The 20,543-nt window shown below is 40.0% G+C and overlaps 1 protein-coding gene across 2 annotated transcripts in view; it reads right to left on the bottom strand.

The window, feature by feature from the left end:
- Positions 1-17,308, bottom strand: part of dtx1 (deltex 1, E3 ubiquitin ligase) — a 56,698-nt gene extending 39,390 nt beyond the window's left edge. For both annotated transcript variants that reach the window (XM_054772831.1, XM_054772830.1), the window contains exons 1-2: positions 16,855-17,308; positions 15,968-16,536 (exon numbers count right to left, since the gene is read on the bottom strand). In XM_054772831.1, coding sequence (XP_054628806.1) covers positions 15,968-16,226 — 259 coding nt within the window. In that variant the 5' untranslated portion in view covers positions 16,227-16,536; positions 16,855-17,308. The remainder of the gene's footprint in view (positions 1-15,967; positions 16,537-16,854) is intronic.
- Positions 17,309-20,543: the final 3,235 nt, after the last annotated feature.

Below are 20,543 nucleotides of genomic sequence, written 5' to 3' on the forward strand. Positions count from 1 at the left end.
CAGAGCAGTTCGTATTCACAAGGACTTAATCTCTGCATGAAAACAGCAGCATTTGACCTTTTGATGTAAAATGTAAAATGTAAATTTAGCTTATTCTGTGCTCTGTCTTTGTCCGTTGGCTATATCCTGAGCGAGGCAGATGAGTTGAAACAGTTAAGTTAAACTACCTTGCTCTTCAGATGCATTAGTTAACAGGGGTGTCCTAACTTTTTCCACCAAGAGCCACATACTGAAAAATGAAAGGATGCAAGCACCTCTTGGATATTTTGTAAACCAACCCATGTACATAATGATGATAGATACTTTATTATTGTCCAGCTTTTCCAGCAGCTCTGCAAAAATATCATCATGAACTTAATCACTTAATCCTAAAATAAAACAACCAAGGCAAGACATGAGATAAGAAAAAGAAAAAATAGAATATATACAGAACAGATCACATCAAATTTGTTGTGCAACAATACATACATAATAAATACATAATAATGATAATAAGTACAGTCCTGTGTGTGTTTTTATTGCTCCTCCTCTGTTCTGTTGAAAAGCCACATGGCGTGGGGGAGGAATGATCTGCTCAGTCTTTCGGTGGAGCAGGGCAGTGATAGTAATCTGCCACTGAAACATTGGATGATGCTGGTTGTCCATGATGGAAAGGAGCCTCCTCAGTGTCCTTGACTCTGCCACAGATGTCAGGCTGTACAGCTCAGTGCCAATGACAGTGCCTGCCTTTTTCACCAGTTTGTCCAGGCGCGTGGCGTCCTTCTGAGGCTGCTCCCCCAGCACACTACTGCATACAGGAGGGCACTAGCTACTGCAGTCTGGTAGAAGATCTGTATCAGTTTCTTGCATTGAAGAACGCCAGCCTTCTGAGGAAGTACATAAGGCTCTGCCCTTTCCTGCACAGGCATCTACAGTATGTTTGTAGTCCAGACCAGTTTATCATCCAGATGCACTCCCAGGTATTTGTAGGTGTGAACCACCTTTACACGGTCATCTTTAATGAGAACAGGTACTGGGTGTGTCCTGTTTATTCCAAAATCCACATCCATTTCCCTGGTCTTGGTGGTGTTGAGGTGCAGGTGGTTTGAGTCGCACCAGTTGACAAAGTCAAAATCTTAGCACCAGTTGAAAAATTGCTAGAATTTGCATTTTGCACATTTGGATTTTAATGAGGTTTTAAGTAGAGCTACAATATGCAAAAGCAAGAAGGGGGAGTGAGACAAAAAAAAATTTGGAGCTTGTAATTTAAACAAAAAACAAAAAAAAACTGAAATAGGTTGTTTATCACCTGATCAAAAGTTAAGGACCATTGATTAAAAAATCAAAAACTCTCCAAACCAGAACAAAAAATGTTCCCAGTAGAACTCAGAAATGAGTAGCTCCACTGTTCTTGTTAATCACTTCAAAAATTGCTTTGGGCATGCTTGAACATTGCTCCAAGTGGTGAAGATGGCTTCACGAAGGGCATCAACTGTCTGGAACTGATGGCCATTTTTATAAACGCCCAAATGTTCTCTATGGGATTTAAATGAGGGGAACATGCAGGATGGTCCAAAAGAGTGATGTTATTCTCCCTGAAGAAGTCCTTGGTCAAGCGAACATTGTGAACTGCAGCGTTGTCCTGTTGGAAAACCCAGCTGTTACCACACAGACGAGGGCCGTCAGTCATGAGGGATGCTCGCTGCAACATCTGCATCCGTTTGATCACCCTGCACCACCTGAAGCTCCAGTGTTCCACTGAATGAAAAAGCACCCCAGATCATTATGGACCCCCCCTCCACTGTGCCGGGTAGAAAACATCTCAGGTGGGATCTCCTTGTCATGCCAGTAATGTTGGAAGCCATTTGGACCGTCAAGGTTACATTTTTTCTCATCAGAGAATGAAACTTTTTTTCCACCTTTCAATGTCCCATGTTTGATGCTCCCTGGCAAAGTCTAAACTGACAGTTTTGTGGCGTTGAAGGAGACTAGGTCTTTGAATTCATTTTTTGTTTTTGAAACCTTTTTCCCACAGATGCCGTCTGATGGTTATTGCGCTGCAGTCGGCACCAGTAAGAGCCTTAAATTGGATCCTCTGGCTCATCGCAGGTGTGATTTTTTTGGGTCTACCACTTGACTTTTTTGTTCTATTATTCTCAGGGTTTTTCAAAAAATGTAGAATGCCTTACTTATGCAGCTCCACAATCCCACCACGTTCAAAAAGAGAAAGCTTCTTAGCTTTAGCCATCAGGAGGACATGACAGTGTGAATGCTTGACAGAAAATGAAAATTTTGAGCAGATTTTGGCTTTTATAGCCTGTGGTCTTAAACTTTTGAACAGGTGATAAACAACCCATTTCTTTTATTTATTTATTTTTTTAAATTACAAGCTCCAAATTTTTTTGTCTCACTCCCCCTTCTTGCTTTTGCATATTGTAGGTCTACTTAAAACCTCATTAAGATCCAAATGTGCAAAATGCAAATTCCAGCAATTTTTCAACTGGTCCTAAGATTTCAATTTTTTTTTTTTAAATATTTCTTTATTATGATGTTACTAAAATGACGCAACAGTAGCTCTGTTTTTTATTAGGGATTATTGTGCCTGTTGTGAGATAGTTCAAACCTGTAGTAAAAGCCTGTTGTTCTGGCCATCAACATTACTGACCCCTAATGACCAGGGTAGAATACTAGTCGTTCACAGCGTCTTTGAAGAAGTCTTCCAAATGACTTTAGTTTTTTTTAGTTCATTTAGTCATTTTTATGCTTGAAAATGCTTCATTTAGGCATTTGGCGAGGCATTTGCTTAAATGTGCACAAGTTTCGAGTAATAGGCCGTATTCAACCATGAAACAAATATATTTTTGAAAAAAAAACGTGATTGCGTGAAGCCACGAAATTTGAACCACAAAGTGGTGAGGGTTTATTGTATTATTAATTATTCTTCCTGAGGTATCGGAGATGCCCACAATTAGCGATGCCAAATGCTCAGATCTAGACCAGCAGAATGTGGTAAGATTTAAAAAAATAAATAAATAACACTTCATTAAGTCCCTTTGCATTGTCAGTTTTCACTTTGTGTATTAAAAATGTATTTGTGAACGCTTTGAATAGGAAAAAAAGTGATGCAATAACAATTTCAGCCTTGAAAACTCACCTTGAGGTGCCAGTGTTATAAATCCTAGTTGTTAATAATAAAACGCGATGGAGTCACATTGATATTCAGCTGAGTGCTGAAAATGCAAACAATCAAACTAGACATGCTCCTGCATGTGAGGAAATGTGAAGGTGTGATGCACATGCATGTATTCACGGCATGGCTGAGGCGGTCGAGTGGTCGTCTCCCAACATGAAGGTTGCGGGTTCGATCCTCCGTCCTCGTGTCGAAGTGTCCTTGGGCAAGATACTGAACTCCCAGTCATCAGTAGGTAAATGTGCTAGCAGTGTCAACGCGCTTTGAGTACCTTGGAGGTGGAAAAGCGCTATACAAGTGAAAGACCATTTACCATACACCTAAATGCCTTGTCACTCAAAAAACATGTCTAGCGCCATGTTTAGTCCGACTAATGAAAGTGTTCATTTTGCATCTCTGGCAGTTTTACATAAGACCCTCATTTGATGATTAGAATTTCAGCACTAATAACTGTGACAGCCAGCACTGCTTGCTGCTCGATGAGCCAACACTGAGGCACAGTGCACACTGGTTTTTCATATGTTTCTAGCATGTGTGAAATGCCCATTGCGAGAGCGCACACCGGGCCAATGACACTTTCTCAAAAGCACCTTGGGCTTTAATTTGGGATTTAGCAATTTATGATGCTGCCACTGTGCTGTCGCGGCCCGAGAGTGGGAGAGAGAGAGCAAAACAGAACGTGACATGCTCTCAGCTCCCCAGAATTGCTGGCGGAGTTGTGTGAATGTGGCTCTCTGGTTTCAGTCAAATGATGATTTCTGTAAAATGTCAGACCTCGCACTTCTGTTGATCCAAAACACGCCCTCCATGGGACACCGCAAACATCTGCTTTCTATAGAAAATAGCCCATATGCTTTGATGTAAACTCGTCATGTCGTTTCTGACAGGGACATTTGTCAGAATAAAGCCTCCTTTCTTGTAAATCTGAAGAATCTGGAACTGAGTTCAAAGCTTGTTAATGGAAATCTGCACGTTTTGGAATGATTGCCTATAATCCACAATCCTTATGTGAAACATGACCTCACGTTTTTCTTTTCTGCACGTTCTAAAGAGAGAAAAACAGCTAAAAAAAAAAACCCAGCATGTGGGAGCTAACAATGCACATAACAAAACAACTCCAAAAAAGGCCAACAAATGTTCTATTTACATAACTGACTTTTTTAGAGGGCTTTATGGTTAAAATAGGTGTGCCCCATAACATTCATTGCGAGCTGCTAACGGTTTTTCTCTCTTTAAAAGACATGTGTGCTCTTGTTTCACGTAAGGATTGTGGATGATGGGCAAAATTCCATCTAGCGGTAGCGAGCGAGATCACGGGCGAGCTACAATTGGCTATCACATTCATGCTAACTTACTTTATAAAGTGTCACTTAATCTTGCTCTCTTGTTAGAATACTTATAGCTTGTCTTGTAAACAGATGTGTGTCTGGGTTGTTCAACAAACGTAGTGTGTCCAGCTTTAGACAATGATGCTATCACAGGGCTCGCCAACAGGTACTGTAGTTCACCAGCTGAATATTTGCTCCACGTCTTAGTGGCGTGATAAGCGTTCTATTCAAACATGACGCCTGTATTTAATGACAAATGAGCACACTGAGTGGAGATGTACTTTGTAAATAAATTACAATTAAATGTTGGCAGTCACATAAAATAGCTCGCCTCTCCTTTCTTTTTGTCCAAGCAGATTTAATAGCGATTAATAGCTATTAAACTATAATAGTTTACTAGCGCTGCAAGTTGGACACACCCTGGACTCTAATTTATACTCTTTATACAGGACACATTTCTATGATAAAAATATTGAAATTATTTTATTTTGTTAATTGTGTTATTTTTAACAAAAAATACATATTATTGAACTATTCATTTCCCATGCATTAGTCTTACTCTAAAGCAGGCATAAATTTAAATGTAGGTTTGTTTCAAATAGTACAATGTGTACTTTTGTACTAATAGTCACACAGTATTAGTATTGTCTCCTTACAATACTAAAGCTGGACACACTACGTTTGTTGAACAACCCAGACACACATCTACTGTTTGCAAGACAAGCTATAAGCATGACTAAGTGACACTTTAAAAAAGTAAGTTAGCATCGCTACCACCAGATGGAATTTTTCCCATCATCCACAATCCTTACGTCAAACAAGAGCACACGTGTCATTGGTCAGATAACAAAAAGAGGCTCAACATTTTAAACTCACTTAAGTGCTCTCAGCACCTTTGCCATTAAATCAACAGTTTTGCAATGTTGTTGGTTCATGTTCTGCTTGTTCTTAAAAAACATTAAATAAGTTAATAAATAAATTAAGTCATATTAACATTATTTGTCATAAAAAAATAAAAAATAGCAGACGCACGACACAGTGGTGGCAGTCCCAAGCAGCCCACCAGAACAGCTTTAGAAAGTCCGAAAAGTCCAAACGTTTCCAACGTCAAAGATAGTGTGTGTGAATATCTTGTTTTGACTAAAACACAGTAAATCTGCTTTCATGGGTGAATAAGACATTTTTTAAATATTCATGTTTGAGGCATTTGAAATCAGAGGATATTTACTGGAAATTGAATACCAAAATAGCTGTTGGTTAATTTAATTAGTTGTTGCAGCTCTAATACATTGCCAATGTATCGACAACGAACGCATTGAAATGACATTTTGAAGAGATGCTCATGTTTGGGAGTTTAAGAGCAGGCAAACATGCACAGCTTGACTGTGTCACTATACCTCCCTCGCTGTCGCTTTCCATCAGGTGAACGCCCCCACCTGTTCATTTTTTCTCCTCACCACCCCCCTCCTCTCCTCCACACAGCATCGCTCCCAAGCATGTCCTGTCCCAGTGGAATCCAGCCAGCCAGGTTGGGGCTACAGTGACACATTGGCACTGCTTTGGCTAAGCATCATTTAGATTCTGCTAAAGGCCCTGCCTTAATCATGCAATTTAAAAAAAAACCTTTAAAAGTGAGAAGCAAAGTAATTTGTCTACCTGAACAAATTCAGAGACGCATGCACGCATTGAATAAAAAGTGCTACTAAGTGAAGGTTTGTTTATGTTGAAGTGTCTCTTTGCTCATTCTTCCGTTTTCTGACACAAGCAGTGCTGATGCATGCAGCACCTGACCTTTGGCATGTACATTGACTTTTTTTTCCCCCCCTTTTAAATTGCTTCCACACACAGATCACCAAAATAGTGCCACCGAACATTGACTACATATATGGGCTACATGGGGGAAAAAAAAAAAAAAAGGAAAAGAAAACACAGCCTTCCTCAATCATCTGCAGCACTGTGCTCAGCAAGTTAGAAGTCACAACTGCTTCTTCTTAGCAAGGCACAGCAGTCGTGGGAGCTTCTTTCCTAGTTTTATCACAGTAATTAGGAGAAAAAAAGTCCTCACAATTGTGCAATAATCATGCTAACACCTTAGCAATTTACATAGAGTCACAGGACATACAAAGCAACTATGTTCTATAGCTTTCTAAAAGGTCATAAGGTTTCCCACAGCATCAACATCAGAAGTGAAAGAATTGCTGTTATTGGGATAGATAAACGTAATTATACTGGAGTTAATTTATTTAAATCAAGTACATTTCTTGCCTTTGCAGAAAGTTTGTTTTATTAACCATGAAAGGACTGCATTGTCTTTCTCATGTGAAGGATATTGGACAAACAATAAAGACCTTAATGGAGTTTAGACTGGATTATTTCCAGCAACATGAACTTCACAGAAGTGGCATGAGCTCCCTTCTCATACAGTCAGCCTGAGCCGTCAAAGTGATGCATTTAAAATCTATGCCAAGTCCTGCTGCACCACACTCCACAAACATGGCGTGTTTGGCGTGTGTTATAAGCTTACAATGATAAGTAACACAAACATAGAAATATACATAACATAAAACATGAAAAAGAAATAAATAACTAAATAAATAACTTTCATTTAGCAAAAGACACTTGGCAACATTTTAAAATGATGCTACCCCCCCCTTAACTCCAAACTGCACTTTTTTTTCACCCAAAAAAAATATAACACCAAAAATATAAACAGTGGTTTCAGAGAACAGTGTGAAAAAAATGTCTATATTCTTCACAATTACAGATTAAACTGAGTGAGATTTGCCGTGCGGCCCGAAAAGGGGGAGGGGTGTTAAAGATTGTCGTGGCTCGTGTACAGGCACATGCCCGTAGTGAGTGTGCACATACACGCAATCTCAGAGAAGCTATTGACAATGAGCAGTCATGGCTAAGTATAAAGAGGGTTGGATATAGTAGTATAGTTCACTAGCTCTAGCATCGTCATTGCAGTACCGAACAGGCAGCACATTTAATGCCACCTCTGACGCTGAAGCTTATGAAGTTATGGCAAAAATTAAGAAATATATATATATAAATAAATAACGCACAAAATTGTCCACAAAAAATACATGTCATTCACACTAACTCTGATGTGATGAAGACTGCTGCGACGCTGCCATCTTTATCCGCTGTGGAACACATGCGTAAACAAGATGACTGCGGCACTCATGGCGGCTCATCAAATACAGAACAATGGACAGCCGATAGCGTGCATTAATACGACGTCAGAGAAAGTAAAGCCGAGCGATTTGTGATGTTTGATTTTTTTCGAGGAGGCATTTTTGTTATGCGAATGTGTCTTTTGAATGCATCTTGTTTTGAGAAGCCAAACTCCTTACTTAAGCAGCCCCCAGCAACTAACCGGAAATTCGTTTCTCATCACCAAAATCCGAACAGAACTGGGCTCATAGGACCAAGTGGGGGGTAAGTCACTGTTGGGGATGTCATACAACTTCATGTCAAAAAATCTGAACTATCCCTTTAAGGCTGGATTATGCTTCTATGCATTTAGCTTGTTAACTGTGTTGCTCGCGAGTGAACAATGGCACAAAGACACAACGTGTTACTGTAGCTGAATCAAATCTAATAATTACAGCAGTCACTTTTATTGCAAATGTTGGTCCGAAATTAGAGGAGAACGTCCACATCAAGATAGCAGGAGGGTCTGAAGGGGGAGGAGCGAGTGGTGTATGGTGGCACCTTGACACAGCTGCATAATCCAGGCTTGAGTGTGTAAAAAATAGATATTTTATGGGTGTCTCGATTACCCGGATTTGTGGTACGTAACCCCGATAAAATCTAGTGTCCGCAAGTTAGATTGGAATTTTGGAATGAAAAATGTAATCTTTTATTTCAGTAAAAATCACAGATGACTTTTAATCCAGTGTCTATATTTATGTATTTTCTACAGGCTATTTGTATGACAGTTGTAGCTGCCTATTCTAGTGCGCCGTTTTGGAACGTCCTTCTCAGACCACTTTTCATTACCCTATCCCTTACTGCCAGGACATAATTGCATTTGGGAGAGCCTTAAAATCCCGCACCTTTCTCTAGCTCCACCCTGCCAAATTAACAGGCATTTCTAAGTGCACACTTGCTTGTCTTGGTGTTTTGTGTCACTTCTGCATCAGGGCAAGGACAAAGTCAGGAAGCAAACGCAATAACTGTTGTGAAATAGAGGCCATGAAAGCGGGTACATGATGAATGTGGTAGATATGCTCATGTGTTCTGCAGGTGGGTGTGGGGGTAGTGAAAGGGGATCAGTCTACACGAGTGTTTGGAGGTTTAAGCATCCCTCCGGGGAGAAGAACAGATCAATTCTGCTTGGCTGGGAGCCAAAAGCTGCCTTCAGTCAGATATTCATCTACACTATACAAAAGCCTCTAAGCTACGACTGTATATGAAGCACTGGGGGGGGGGGATTGTACCAAAGGCAAGTCTTCTTCATAACAACTGGTACAGAGAAAACTTTGTGGCTTGTGTATGCACATGGCATCTAAATACAGATGCTTCACAGACAAGGGGCCCTGCCACAACATCTGGGATGAACCACAGCCACAATCTCATTAAATGGAGCAACTCTGCCCAGTTCAAACCCTCAGGAGTGCCTTTAGAAACCACAGGATTGCAGGAAACCACTTAAAAACAACCTCATTGGGTGAGATCATCGGGTTCACTACTTCTCCACAAGCTTGAGACCCAAAAGTCAATACCCGGTCCAATCAGCTCTCGCTACATTGGGAAAGCATCATAGACGCTCAGATCAATGGCTCTGGTGTGACAGTAGCTCAGCCAAATGTAAGGACATGGGTGGTGCGTGCACAAGAGAACAAAGAGGACTAGAGCAGGTGACCTGGCTGCTGTCTATCAGGCCTTCACGTGAAAGGTTTATACCAGGCGAGGGGGAAGGTAACACACAGAACAGCACAACGAGGGGTGATAAATGTCAGGCCTCAGTGCCGTGCTAATGGCTGACAAACGGCAGTGTGGCTCATCTTGTTGCCAATGTAGACGTGTGCTGCTTTGTGCCTGCACTTGTCAACAAATCTGGATCCACGACACACTGCCTGACAGCCATACGGACATACAATTAGTTTAACAAGCTAAGAACATTTTTTTAAAAGCTGAAAAAAGGTGGTAAAGTTCAGACTGGTGTTCAAGGTTTCCTCTAATGTTAAACATCCTCAAGGTTTTATGTGGTTAAGCAGTTATGCAGTTTCAAGTGTTATATGGAAACAGTCTACATTATAGGGTAGGGGTGTGTAATGATTCATTTTAATAACGATTCGATTCGTATCACAATTCGTGGTTACCGATACAATTTAAGGACGATATTGGTTCATTTAGAATGACACAATTCGAATCAATTCAGTAACTTTTTAGCCAAAAATTCAACCGGTGTGACTGTGAAATAAATACTTGGATAATGGACAGTGCAGGTGAAGTTTTCTGTAAGGGAATCAGGCATAAATTATTAATAATGCTGAGATACTTGAGAATAAATGATCAGAATACAAAAAGTGAGTTAAAAATGCAATATAAAAATCAGGATAAACCGAGGGGGGTATAGCCTGCCATGATTAATTATTTATAATAATAATAATAATAATAATAATAATAACAACAACAACAAATAGTGCCATCCAAACCTGCACTTTGCACCCAATGAGGGACTCTATGCACATTCTTCAGCAAATCAGTGTGTTATGGTATCTTCAATTAGGTGTTGAAACTTTCTCACCTGTACGGGCTGATGGAAGCAGGGGCTTTTTTGGGGCTAATAATCCTCCTGGTCAGAGCAGCCATTTGAAAGAACGCTGCAGCAACTAGCAAGAAGACACTGACAGAAGTTTTGCAGCGCACATATGTTAGGAATGTTATAAAATGTTGAAATATGTAAAATCATGTCTGTGATTAACTATCTGATGAAACATGAGTTGAATTTTAATTTGATACCTCATTCACTTCCCTACCGCAAGCATGAAGTAAGTTTCTACAGCAGGTGATTTAATTGAAGAGCTCCTTCTCTCAAACCGAAGGTGTTGATCATTAAAATCACCTGCTTTAGTGACCGGCTGGAAAGAAAACTTGCATTGTCTCGGCCCTCCATGGCATGACTTTGACACCCCTGATGTAAGAACTTAAGTGATTTTGGTTATTATCAAGAAAACCAAGGAAGTTGCTAGATATCAGCTCTTAAATTAAACTCTTATGAGCTATACCTGTATTTGTTATCATTATATTTGTCCAAATAAGTTGTCCCAGACATTACAGTGGATCAATAAACTGAAGAAACAAGGGTGGTCTAGTCAGTTTTTCCTTGACTGTATATGATTAAAGTTGTTAATACCATCACGTCCTCACTTTAGCCAGAAAGTTATACCAGCACTTTATGAAAAAGCTAAAAGTGATGTTGTCAGTGAGCTATCACGTGTCCACTATTTCACTCACGACAGATGGTTGGACTTCACGCGCAACAGAGAGCTATTTAACTTCAACTCTCCATTACATTTCGCCACTATGTTTAAAAAATTGTTTAAATTCGACAGTTTATTTTATTATTTTTCTAAACTCATTCTAATTTGAAATATCACCCAAATGGGTCGCTTTTATTCATTAAAAAAATATATATTTTTTATGTATTTTTTCAAATAAAAGCATTTTAAAGTAATTTTTTTCTGCACTGAAAATAAATCAAACCGAGCACTTAAAGAAACTGAACCGAAATGACATTTTAGTGTACCGTTACACCCCTATTACCTACTGATGACGCAGCATCAGGAGCAACTGGGATTCAGTATCTTGCCCAAGGATACTTTGACATGATCACTGGAGGACGGTGGATCAAACCCGCAACCTTCAGTTTGCAAGACAACCACTCTACCACCATGCTGCCCCCAATTACCAAAAGAATTTCACTTGTATTTGTAATGTATTTTGTAATGTGAATGCAATGCATGTGGGAAATAACGTGCATGCACACTAAACGTCACATACAGTGCTGTGATTACAGAAGTAAACATTACCCCATTTGCACATTTGACAATTTCAATGATTTTGTGCAACTGGAGTCAAAATGTTAAATTATTTTGCGTAGGATGTTTAGAAGACAGAGGGCAAGACTTTTGGTTATGGCAGTGTGAGACATCTGTTCCGAGTACCATGTGGGTGAATGTCGAAGCCGGGAGTGGTGGGACACAGACATGAGCCGCTTCACAGGCACAGATTTTTAAAATAATTTTTCCAATGACAAAAATAACTTTTGTCTAGATCTGTGAGAACCTTTCCACAACTCGTAAGCATCGGATGCATATCAGATATACTGTATATCTACTGTACATACGAAAGAGGCCTGGGTGGCATTTTGAAAAAAAAAAAAATCTGATACAGGTCACATATGAGCAAAATAATCGGAATTGATCTGCAGTGTGAATGTAGCCTCAGTTTGTGGTAAAAGGCTTGCATCCATTTTACGTTAGGTTGATGTGTTCTATTTATTACATTTTTCTTCAATTTATTTATTATTTTATATTTATTTTCAAAACAAATATTTTCTTCTGAGGACCACTCTGGTACCCCTAGGCTGTGGGCCTCATAAGGAAAACTACTTTGTTTGGGATTTTTCCCATCATCCACAATCCTTATGTTAAACATGACCCTTTTCTTTGCTTTCTTGTGCTGCTTTCTTGTGCTGTATATAAACCAAGCTACAGCGACACTGTTATTGTAGCCGCTAAGAAAGAACTATTTTTCCGGACTAGTGAAGCAGCGCCTCACACCACTACCGAACTAACGAGAGGTAGCGAGCCCACTCCAAAACAATGCTATAGGAAACTAATCTGTATGTACTGACTGGGAAACAAGAACACGCATATGAACAACTACAAATAGACAACAAAATTATCTGTAAAGTAATAGCCCACATTCCATGTTTTGTTCATCCACAGCTAGATGGACTGTGTTGTGATACCATTATGCTATGTGCTCCATGTATCAGAATCAATATCATGGTGACTTACTCGATGGACAGTTGTCCGTGTGGTCCAGCTTGTCTGGGCCGTTTTTTCCAGTTTATTTTGGCTGGGTGGAAAAAAGTTTCTATCCCTGCGGGGGTTTGTTAGCGCAAACAACTCTTCATTCGTTGTGATGCAATGTGTTGCAGCAATGTCCTCCTCGCCATATACACGAAGCATTTCCATCCATAACACTGTTTGCCACTCAGTGCAGCATAAACACTCCATTTCTATCGGCATGGCTTGGGAAGCTCCACATTTACGCCACTAAGTCATGCTTCTAAAACCTGTATCTCATCCTCAGTGTATTCAGGCTCAAAAAGATAAGGTTCTGGATCCTCATTTGCCCAAAAGTAGTCGACGTCGGCGGCTTTCACAAAGTCTGCCATGATTAGTAGTAGCAAACAGACACACGCTTGACATGCTGCAGTTGCTGACTGAAATAGCACTAGTTCTGATAATGTTTAAAATGATCAAAATACGAAAAAATGATGTAAGTATTACATGTTATCATGAATGTACCCGTTACTGCACGGTCACAACATGCACTGTATATAAAACCATAAAATGTTGTTGGAGGGTTTTATAGTGAAAATAGGTGTGTCTCATGATGTGCATTGTTAGCTCCCTCATGCCAATTGTTTTTCTCTCTTTAGAACGCAAAGAAAAAGGAAAGACGTGTGCTCATTTTTCACATAATGATGGTGGATGATGGGCAACATAAAAAAAAAAAAGTTTGTAAGGTCATTTTACTTCTAAACTAAACATGTTGATTTTAATCAACCTGCCTGTTCTTTTTTTCCAAATAAGAATCGATATGAGAATTGGTACACTAACATTAAGCAGAATCGAAAATAGAATCAGAATCGTAAAAAGCTTATCAATTCCCATCCCTAGTCACAGTCCATGTTTATTAATGTAGCTGTCGTTTGTGGTAAAGAACTGTACTGAGAATTATGTTCATTCTAAACATAGCTCTTGTGCAGAAAAACTTAAAGCAACCATAAATGACTCAATGAAAATGTACATACAAGTAGTACAGATCAATGCACAGTGAGGTCACCTTGTGTACATCGCATGTGGGTCTCTTTGTATCGCTCCTCTGATGTTATGCAATATCATTAAATCATCGGCAAGAGAGAATCACTTACCCTGCTTCATTTTCAACATAAAAACAAAGCTTGCTTTACTACACGTAACCGATGCTGGGACAGCAGCAAAATGAGCGCGTGCGTGCGCGCACACACACACACACACGCACAGACAAACAAGTAACGTGGTGTGCCTCGTGTCATGTTTCTCTTCAACCTCTTTTAAATGACGCACAGTACACTGCCTTTCAAACAGAGCCAAAATTCACACATTAAAGTAAACAAAGCAAAGCAAATGGAAAGAGTAGAGTTCAAACAGTAATTGTATATATAAATAAAATTGCATTCTTATGTCCACTTCAAACTAAATTTCTTGAATTCAACATCCTGAAAAAGAGACCTTTGTTCTGAGCTACAAGACCCATTTTACTTGATGAATGCACTTCCCCTCTGACAGGGTGCCCTTCAGCAAGGTTGTGGCATGCCAGCTATGCTCCTGAATGAATAAATGATTGCTGCACCTTTTCATCTGGGCGGCTCATGTCGTGTGGATGCTCCCAGCTCAGCTGGAGTCCCAAAGCAGGCTGGGACATTCAGGACTCTCATTTATTCCCTCGAATACTACATAAGACTTGTGTGGCTAACACATCAAGGCTGGCTCGGTTTTAATCAGTCCCAAAGAGAGATGATGTGACATCAGTTGCAGAGGAAGCATGTTTCTCCTAATTATAGATCCACATTGTAATTTTCAACAACTGTAGGCGGGCCACACCATCTACCAGCCTATCAATCTGTTTTCTAGACTTTATCCTCAACAGGGTCACAGGATTGGGTGACTCTTCTGAATTAAACAACATCATTTTTTCACAAAGAAAATGGCATCACAGTAATCCCTCATTGCAGCCCTGACCGTGATAAGTGAATTTCCGCAAAATAAGATGTTTATAAATTATTGATAAATTTTATATTTTCGTAGCTGGAGCATACAAAACCTGTTTACCACCTTCTAAATACCGTTTTTAACATTAGAGCCCTCAAGACATGAAATAACACCCCTATAGTTACCTTCACACTCGTATTACCCAATATAGTAGACATAAAAGTAAATAATACTTGTGTTTGTAAGTATTGCTGTAAATGTCTTCCCTAAGCGAGCTGAGTGGCAGGTGGACAGGAAGTGACGTCAGGGGTTCAGAGTTGAAAATTTCAGTTTGCAGCAGCAGAAGCCCGGGTTTTTATTAGGGATCATTGTGAGATAATTCAAACCTGTAATAGAATCCTGTGGCTCTGCGATCAAGTCTGGCGTTTGTGTGTCTCACCCAACATTACTGGCGCCTAGTGAATTGTAGAATACTACATATCATTCATGGCGTTTTTTTATTGGGTCTTCTGAATGCCTTCTATTTGCATTTGTTACTTAAGCAATTTTTATGCTTGAAAATGATTAATTTAGGCAAAAAAATTTAAATTTGCTTCAAGCTGCATATCTATCCATCTTATCTAATCCGTATTCAACCACAAAACAGCACGATTTGTTCATTTATTTTTTTTAAAACCACGATAGAGGGAAAGCGCAAAACTCTAACTGCGAAGTGGGGAGGGATGACCATCAAGGATTCTGCAAAAATCAATATATTAGATCATATTAAAAATCACACATGCATATGTGAATCTCTTTAAATATAGTAACAATTAAGACAACACAAATATGTTTTTAAGCTTGCCCTACTCATAATATAATAATACAATACAATAATATAATAAACATTGTACATCTCAGGAGTAAACGTGTGCTTATTAGGGAAATGAAGGCCCAACAACCATCTATCACTAACTGGCAAGTACTATCACTGATTGACTACTGAGATAACAGCATACTGTACTTGCATATTACATTTTTAAGTTGACTACGCAGCTTTTATTTGCTTCGAAGTTCTCTCCACACTCCAACATTTTCGACTTCCTTCTTCTACACTTTAATTTTACATTAAGGGCGCCACTTTGAGGAGCATGAATTATCAACACATTAAATAACCCCAGTAGGGCTATAGGATCCATTTTTAAAAATTCACACTAAGATACAATCTAATTTCTAAACGACAACGAACAAGCTGCATCTCAAACTGTCGTTGGTATGACAGCTGACGCTTCCTCCTCACGCTCCCCGTCCGCAGGCGAGCCAGGGCAGCAGTGCCAACTCGACCTGGCCAGCGAGCGAGAGGTGTGACCACATTCATTGACTTTTAGCTAACATTGTGTGAGAGGCTTCACTTTATACGCATATTTATACACCAAAAATACGACTGGATTATGACCGATATTGCGTGTAACGCATGAGTCGCTTACCTGTATCCTGTCGAAACTGATGCATGGACTGCAGATCAATGATGTAAGGAGAGAGCTGGCCATCCACCTGGCCCAGAACGACAGTTCCTCGGGAATCCCCCTTCAAGATGTTCTCAATATGGTGGCAAACTGCGGCGCTGTAGGGCCTCCAGCGGCCGTGTTCATTCAACCACTCCCAGACCACCACTCTGGCCAGGTTTTGAGGAGGGTAGCCCAGCCCATTAACCGGCAGCAGCAAGCCTGGTCCGGGGCGAGCCATCGTCCCTTACAGGCTAGACTGAAAACCACCCGTCAGTCAAATATCACCCTAGAATCTCATCATCACCATCGTCGTCAGTGCCATGGATTAAAAAAAAAAAAAAGGTTATGTGAGTGACTTCAGTGCTGTGCTTTCAAGCAGGGAGCTTTGCAAGAGTCATGGTCTCCAAGGTACTTCATGTAGCAGGTTGCCTACTCCTTGATCATCCAAACAGAAGCCTCTTGGGTCTGAGGTGGCAGATGTTGGTGAGGAGCTGCAGCTGCAGCAGCGTCCGTCCTCCTCAGGAGCAGGTAAACAGAGGGGGTGCCCGCTGTAGAAATGACAAAGGTGCACTGGTGAAGAAATGTTGAGTTATGTCTTTCTCAGACATGACACTGTAGCACCGTGTAGCTTGTAATCAATGCATCAGCTTATTGGATGTGGTCACACATCCAGTGTGTCAGCTGTTTCAAGGGGGAAAATGGTGATGCTTTTCAGGTGGGAGTGGGGTGATTGATGCTATCACAATGAGAGAATATCACCTTGCCAAGTCCATGTAATTACAATCTTATCGCAAACTGCTGTTACACATATTCAGCTCATTTCGCATGCATCGTCACCATGTTTGAATTGATGGTGTCATACAGACCTGTAGGTTGCAGATGTGATGCCTCACATCTGTCAGGCAGAGGCTACATTTTACTAGTCGAAAATCTCATGGATAAAACGGGAGTGGAGGACTGAAAAAGATTCCAAAGAACCCGAGTCTTCACACGTGTTAATTCCCTCGATGTAAAACATAAAAAAAACAAAACAAAAAAAAACCCAACCCCGTCTTCTGCAGCCGCACGCCGCAACAACCGTCTAACGTGAACGCAGAAAACAGAGCCGTCGCTTATTGCCGTTTGTTTCACCAGTTTGTTGCTCCGTCGTATTTAAGTGCCTTCGCGTCCCAGTTAGACTGCTGTGAGGACGTGAGAAGGTGCCAATCAAGTCTAACATGCTAACATATTCAAAGGGTAAACACACGGTGTTTGCTTCAAACAATTAACACGTCCAATGTTCCAGCGCACCTGTATGGTGAGTGGCTGAAAACCATCCAAGTCGTCAATTGCAATTTAGTAAGATACGTCAACTTCCGATGTTTAATTTCAGAATAAAAGCACTGGCGGTTTTTTTTCTTTCGATGGACTCATTCTGGTCCATTTTATTGGGTTGAGGTGCATGTGAGACAAAATAGTGCCGTTTGGGAGTTATTATTTTCACAAAAAATATGGATGAGGTCTAGAACAACTGTAAAAGATGTGTGCAACTTTAATATGGGGTTAATGCTGTGATGTCCAAATGCGGCTCTGGGACCATTTTCAGTCCACAGCATGTTTTTTTTATTGACCCTTGACATATTATTAAAATTAAATTAAATCATCTAACTCAATTAATTCACTCTACGATGTTGACCTTTTGTTCAGATATAGCCTCACACAGTGTTTGCCAACCTTCAATGAGTAAGGTACATATATTTTTAAGGTGGCTCATAGGGCCAATAGCGCAACAAAGTCCAAACTCTCCAAAGACCACAAAACGCACCAAAAACTCGGAAACACCACAAAATGCTGCAAATTAAAAATTATACAATCGCCCTGCAAAATCAAAAACAGCTGCAAGAAAAAGGCTGCAAATGCCAAAACACACGCAAACCCCAACAACTGCATGGGAGAAGTGAAGCAAGTTCATGAACCTGAGGGATGTCCCTCTTTAAAGACATGAGCTGCATGTCCAGATAAAACATTTGAAGAGGCAGAATTAAAAGGGAGATTTTTCGTTAAATCTTTGTCCGAAATAGTTGGCCATAATTTTACAATATTATAGAGCAACCCATTTAAGATAATTGCCCTCAGCACACTTGATGATCCCCCAGAGCCGACTGATGTGCTTCACCACAGTGGCTGAGAATCACTGCTGAAGCATTTATTGACCAGCATTGGACTGGTTATAACATATTTAATGCATTAAATGTATCAAAATGGCTCCTGTATCCTTCATTTTTTTTGCATTCAGCCCTCGGTGGAAAAAGTTTGGACACTGTTGGGGTAATGTGAGGTCTTCTGTGCAGTGAAGTGATTTGAGATACTACGAAAGAAATAAAAATGCATGACAATTTAATTTAGAATGAAAAAGGTGATCGTAATATATGACGGTTGAAAATGAAAGGTCATATCCGCCAGGTACAGCTCACCTCACTGTCTTAAACTGTGATTACTTGAAGTCTGATGACGCGCATGTAGAAAAAAATACCACCTGATGTTGAGATAATGTTCTTGCAAGGGAAACATGGAGTCAGTGAGGCTATAACCAATTTGCTTGAGATGTTACCCCCACTTTTGCTTGCTATGAACATGACTATTGACGCCAAAAGGGAAAGAACAGCACTGCTTGCCAATTTGTTAATTCCTTGCCTTGACCCATTTTGCTTGGAATCGAGCTGCTTTCTTTGAAAGTGTTGCATTTGCTATTGGTGTTTGTGTGTCAATCAGGTGATCATTATATGAAAAAGAAGATTTGACTCTTGCTCTTGTTATATTACATGCTCTTATGAAGGTTATAGACTAGTATGTTGGCTAATTGCTACAGCAGCATCATCTAGTGGGCATTTTGAAAAACACATGCAGAGACAACAGTCACGTGATCAGTCACGTGGCTTTAAATCCTAACGTCCATATTGCGATATCGAGAGTGAAGTTAAAGACTGTTAACATATTTTGTATGCATCTATGAGCACTTGTCTACATCATATTTCATGTGTCATCCAAAGCTATGTAAAATCTTTATTTGTCCCAGTTCCCCTTCCAGCGGTGTCCAACGTTTTCCACCGGAGGCTGCAAACTGAAAAATCAAAGGATACGGGGACCACTTTGATATATTTATATATATTTTTTAATGTCTTAAAAAGGCTAAAAAACGTTATTTTTGTAGTTAAATTATTATATTGTTATTATTATTATTGTTTTATTATTATTATATTATTACATTATTAGTATCTACATTTCAGTGGTTTCTTTTTTACATTGTGCCTTCTTGCTCCATTGTTTTGTAATTTTTATGTTTAATTTTAGTTCTACAATGTGCCATGGGACAATAAAAAACAAGCCGTGATCTGCAATGGCCGCACATTGAATGCCCCTGTATTAATGTATTAATTTAACGTAAGAAGAAGAAGTGTGTTGTAAGAAATCACATAAGTTGTGTTTTATTGTGAAATTATGTCTTTTATTGTTCCACTTTCTGTAGGACAGCCATATTGTCGATACATGTCACTACGCAATCCGCACTGGAAACGCAATCAGTTGAACGCATGCGTGAGACCTACGTCACTTCTTTCTTTCTCAACTTTTTTATGACAGCGCTTCGTCACCTGTGAGGCTGCACAAGTCTATGTTGGTAAACCTCACTCCCTCTGCCTTGAACATGTGGTCGACAGTCCGGGCTTTTGGCCGTGTGGTCAGCGCTCTCGTCTCCCATTACAAAGGTCTTGTGTTCGAGTCCCGGTGCAAGCAGTGTGAAGCAGGAAAGTTTACAATGACGTAGATTCCACATGCGTAATTGTACAAATCGGCTTGCCCAGCACATGACTGCCGAAAAATAGTCCGGACGGAAGTAGAAGTGTTCTGCACATGCCTAAAACCGAGTGCGTTGCTGGTACGGGTTGTGTAATGCTGCAGAAATGCACTTACAGTACTGGCAATGCCACAGGAAGCTGAATTGTGTTGATCGCGGAATCAAAAACGAAATGTTGATGTATTAAAATGATCTTTCAAACACTTATTATAGAAAAAACATCTTTCTATCTGCGATTAACTGTGATTAATTATAAGTTAACTACTGTATGGACAAAATGTGATTAACCACGATTAAATATTTCGATTGATTGACAACCCTAGTTCATATATGGTGTTACTGCTGTGTTTAGGCTGTGTTTTTTCTCTTGTATTGGGTCTGTTCTTCCCCTGATGTGTGGTAAGGGTATGACATCTTTGTTTTTTATTTCAGGTTTTTGTTTTTCTTTTTTTCGTTACTCTGTTTTCCTTGTTTTTGACAACCAGGTGGACCTGTCACATTCACCCAGTTGGCCAAGTCTAGGAAGTACAGCTGATAAGCGCCACGTCTGACCTTTCTGAAGAAGACTGCAGATGACAGTCGAAACATCCATCTGTTTTCTATGCCGCTTATCCTCACTAGCCTATGGGTACACCCTGGACTAGTCGCCAACCAATATATATATACCATATACTGCAGACAACCAAACATTCACCTTCACATTCATATCTACGGTCAATTTAG

Source organism: Dunckerocampus dactyliophorus, chromosome 4, assembly GCF_027744805.1.
Source record: "Dunckerocampus dactyliophorus isolate RoL2022-P2 chromosome 4, RoL_Ddac_1.1, whole genome shotgun sequence".
NCBI lineage: Eukaryota > Metazoa > Chordata > Actinopteri > Syngnathiformes > Syngnathidae > Dunckerocampus > Dunckerocampus dactyliophorus.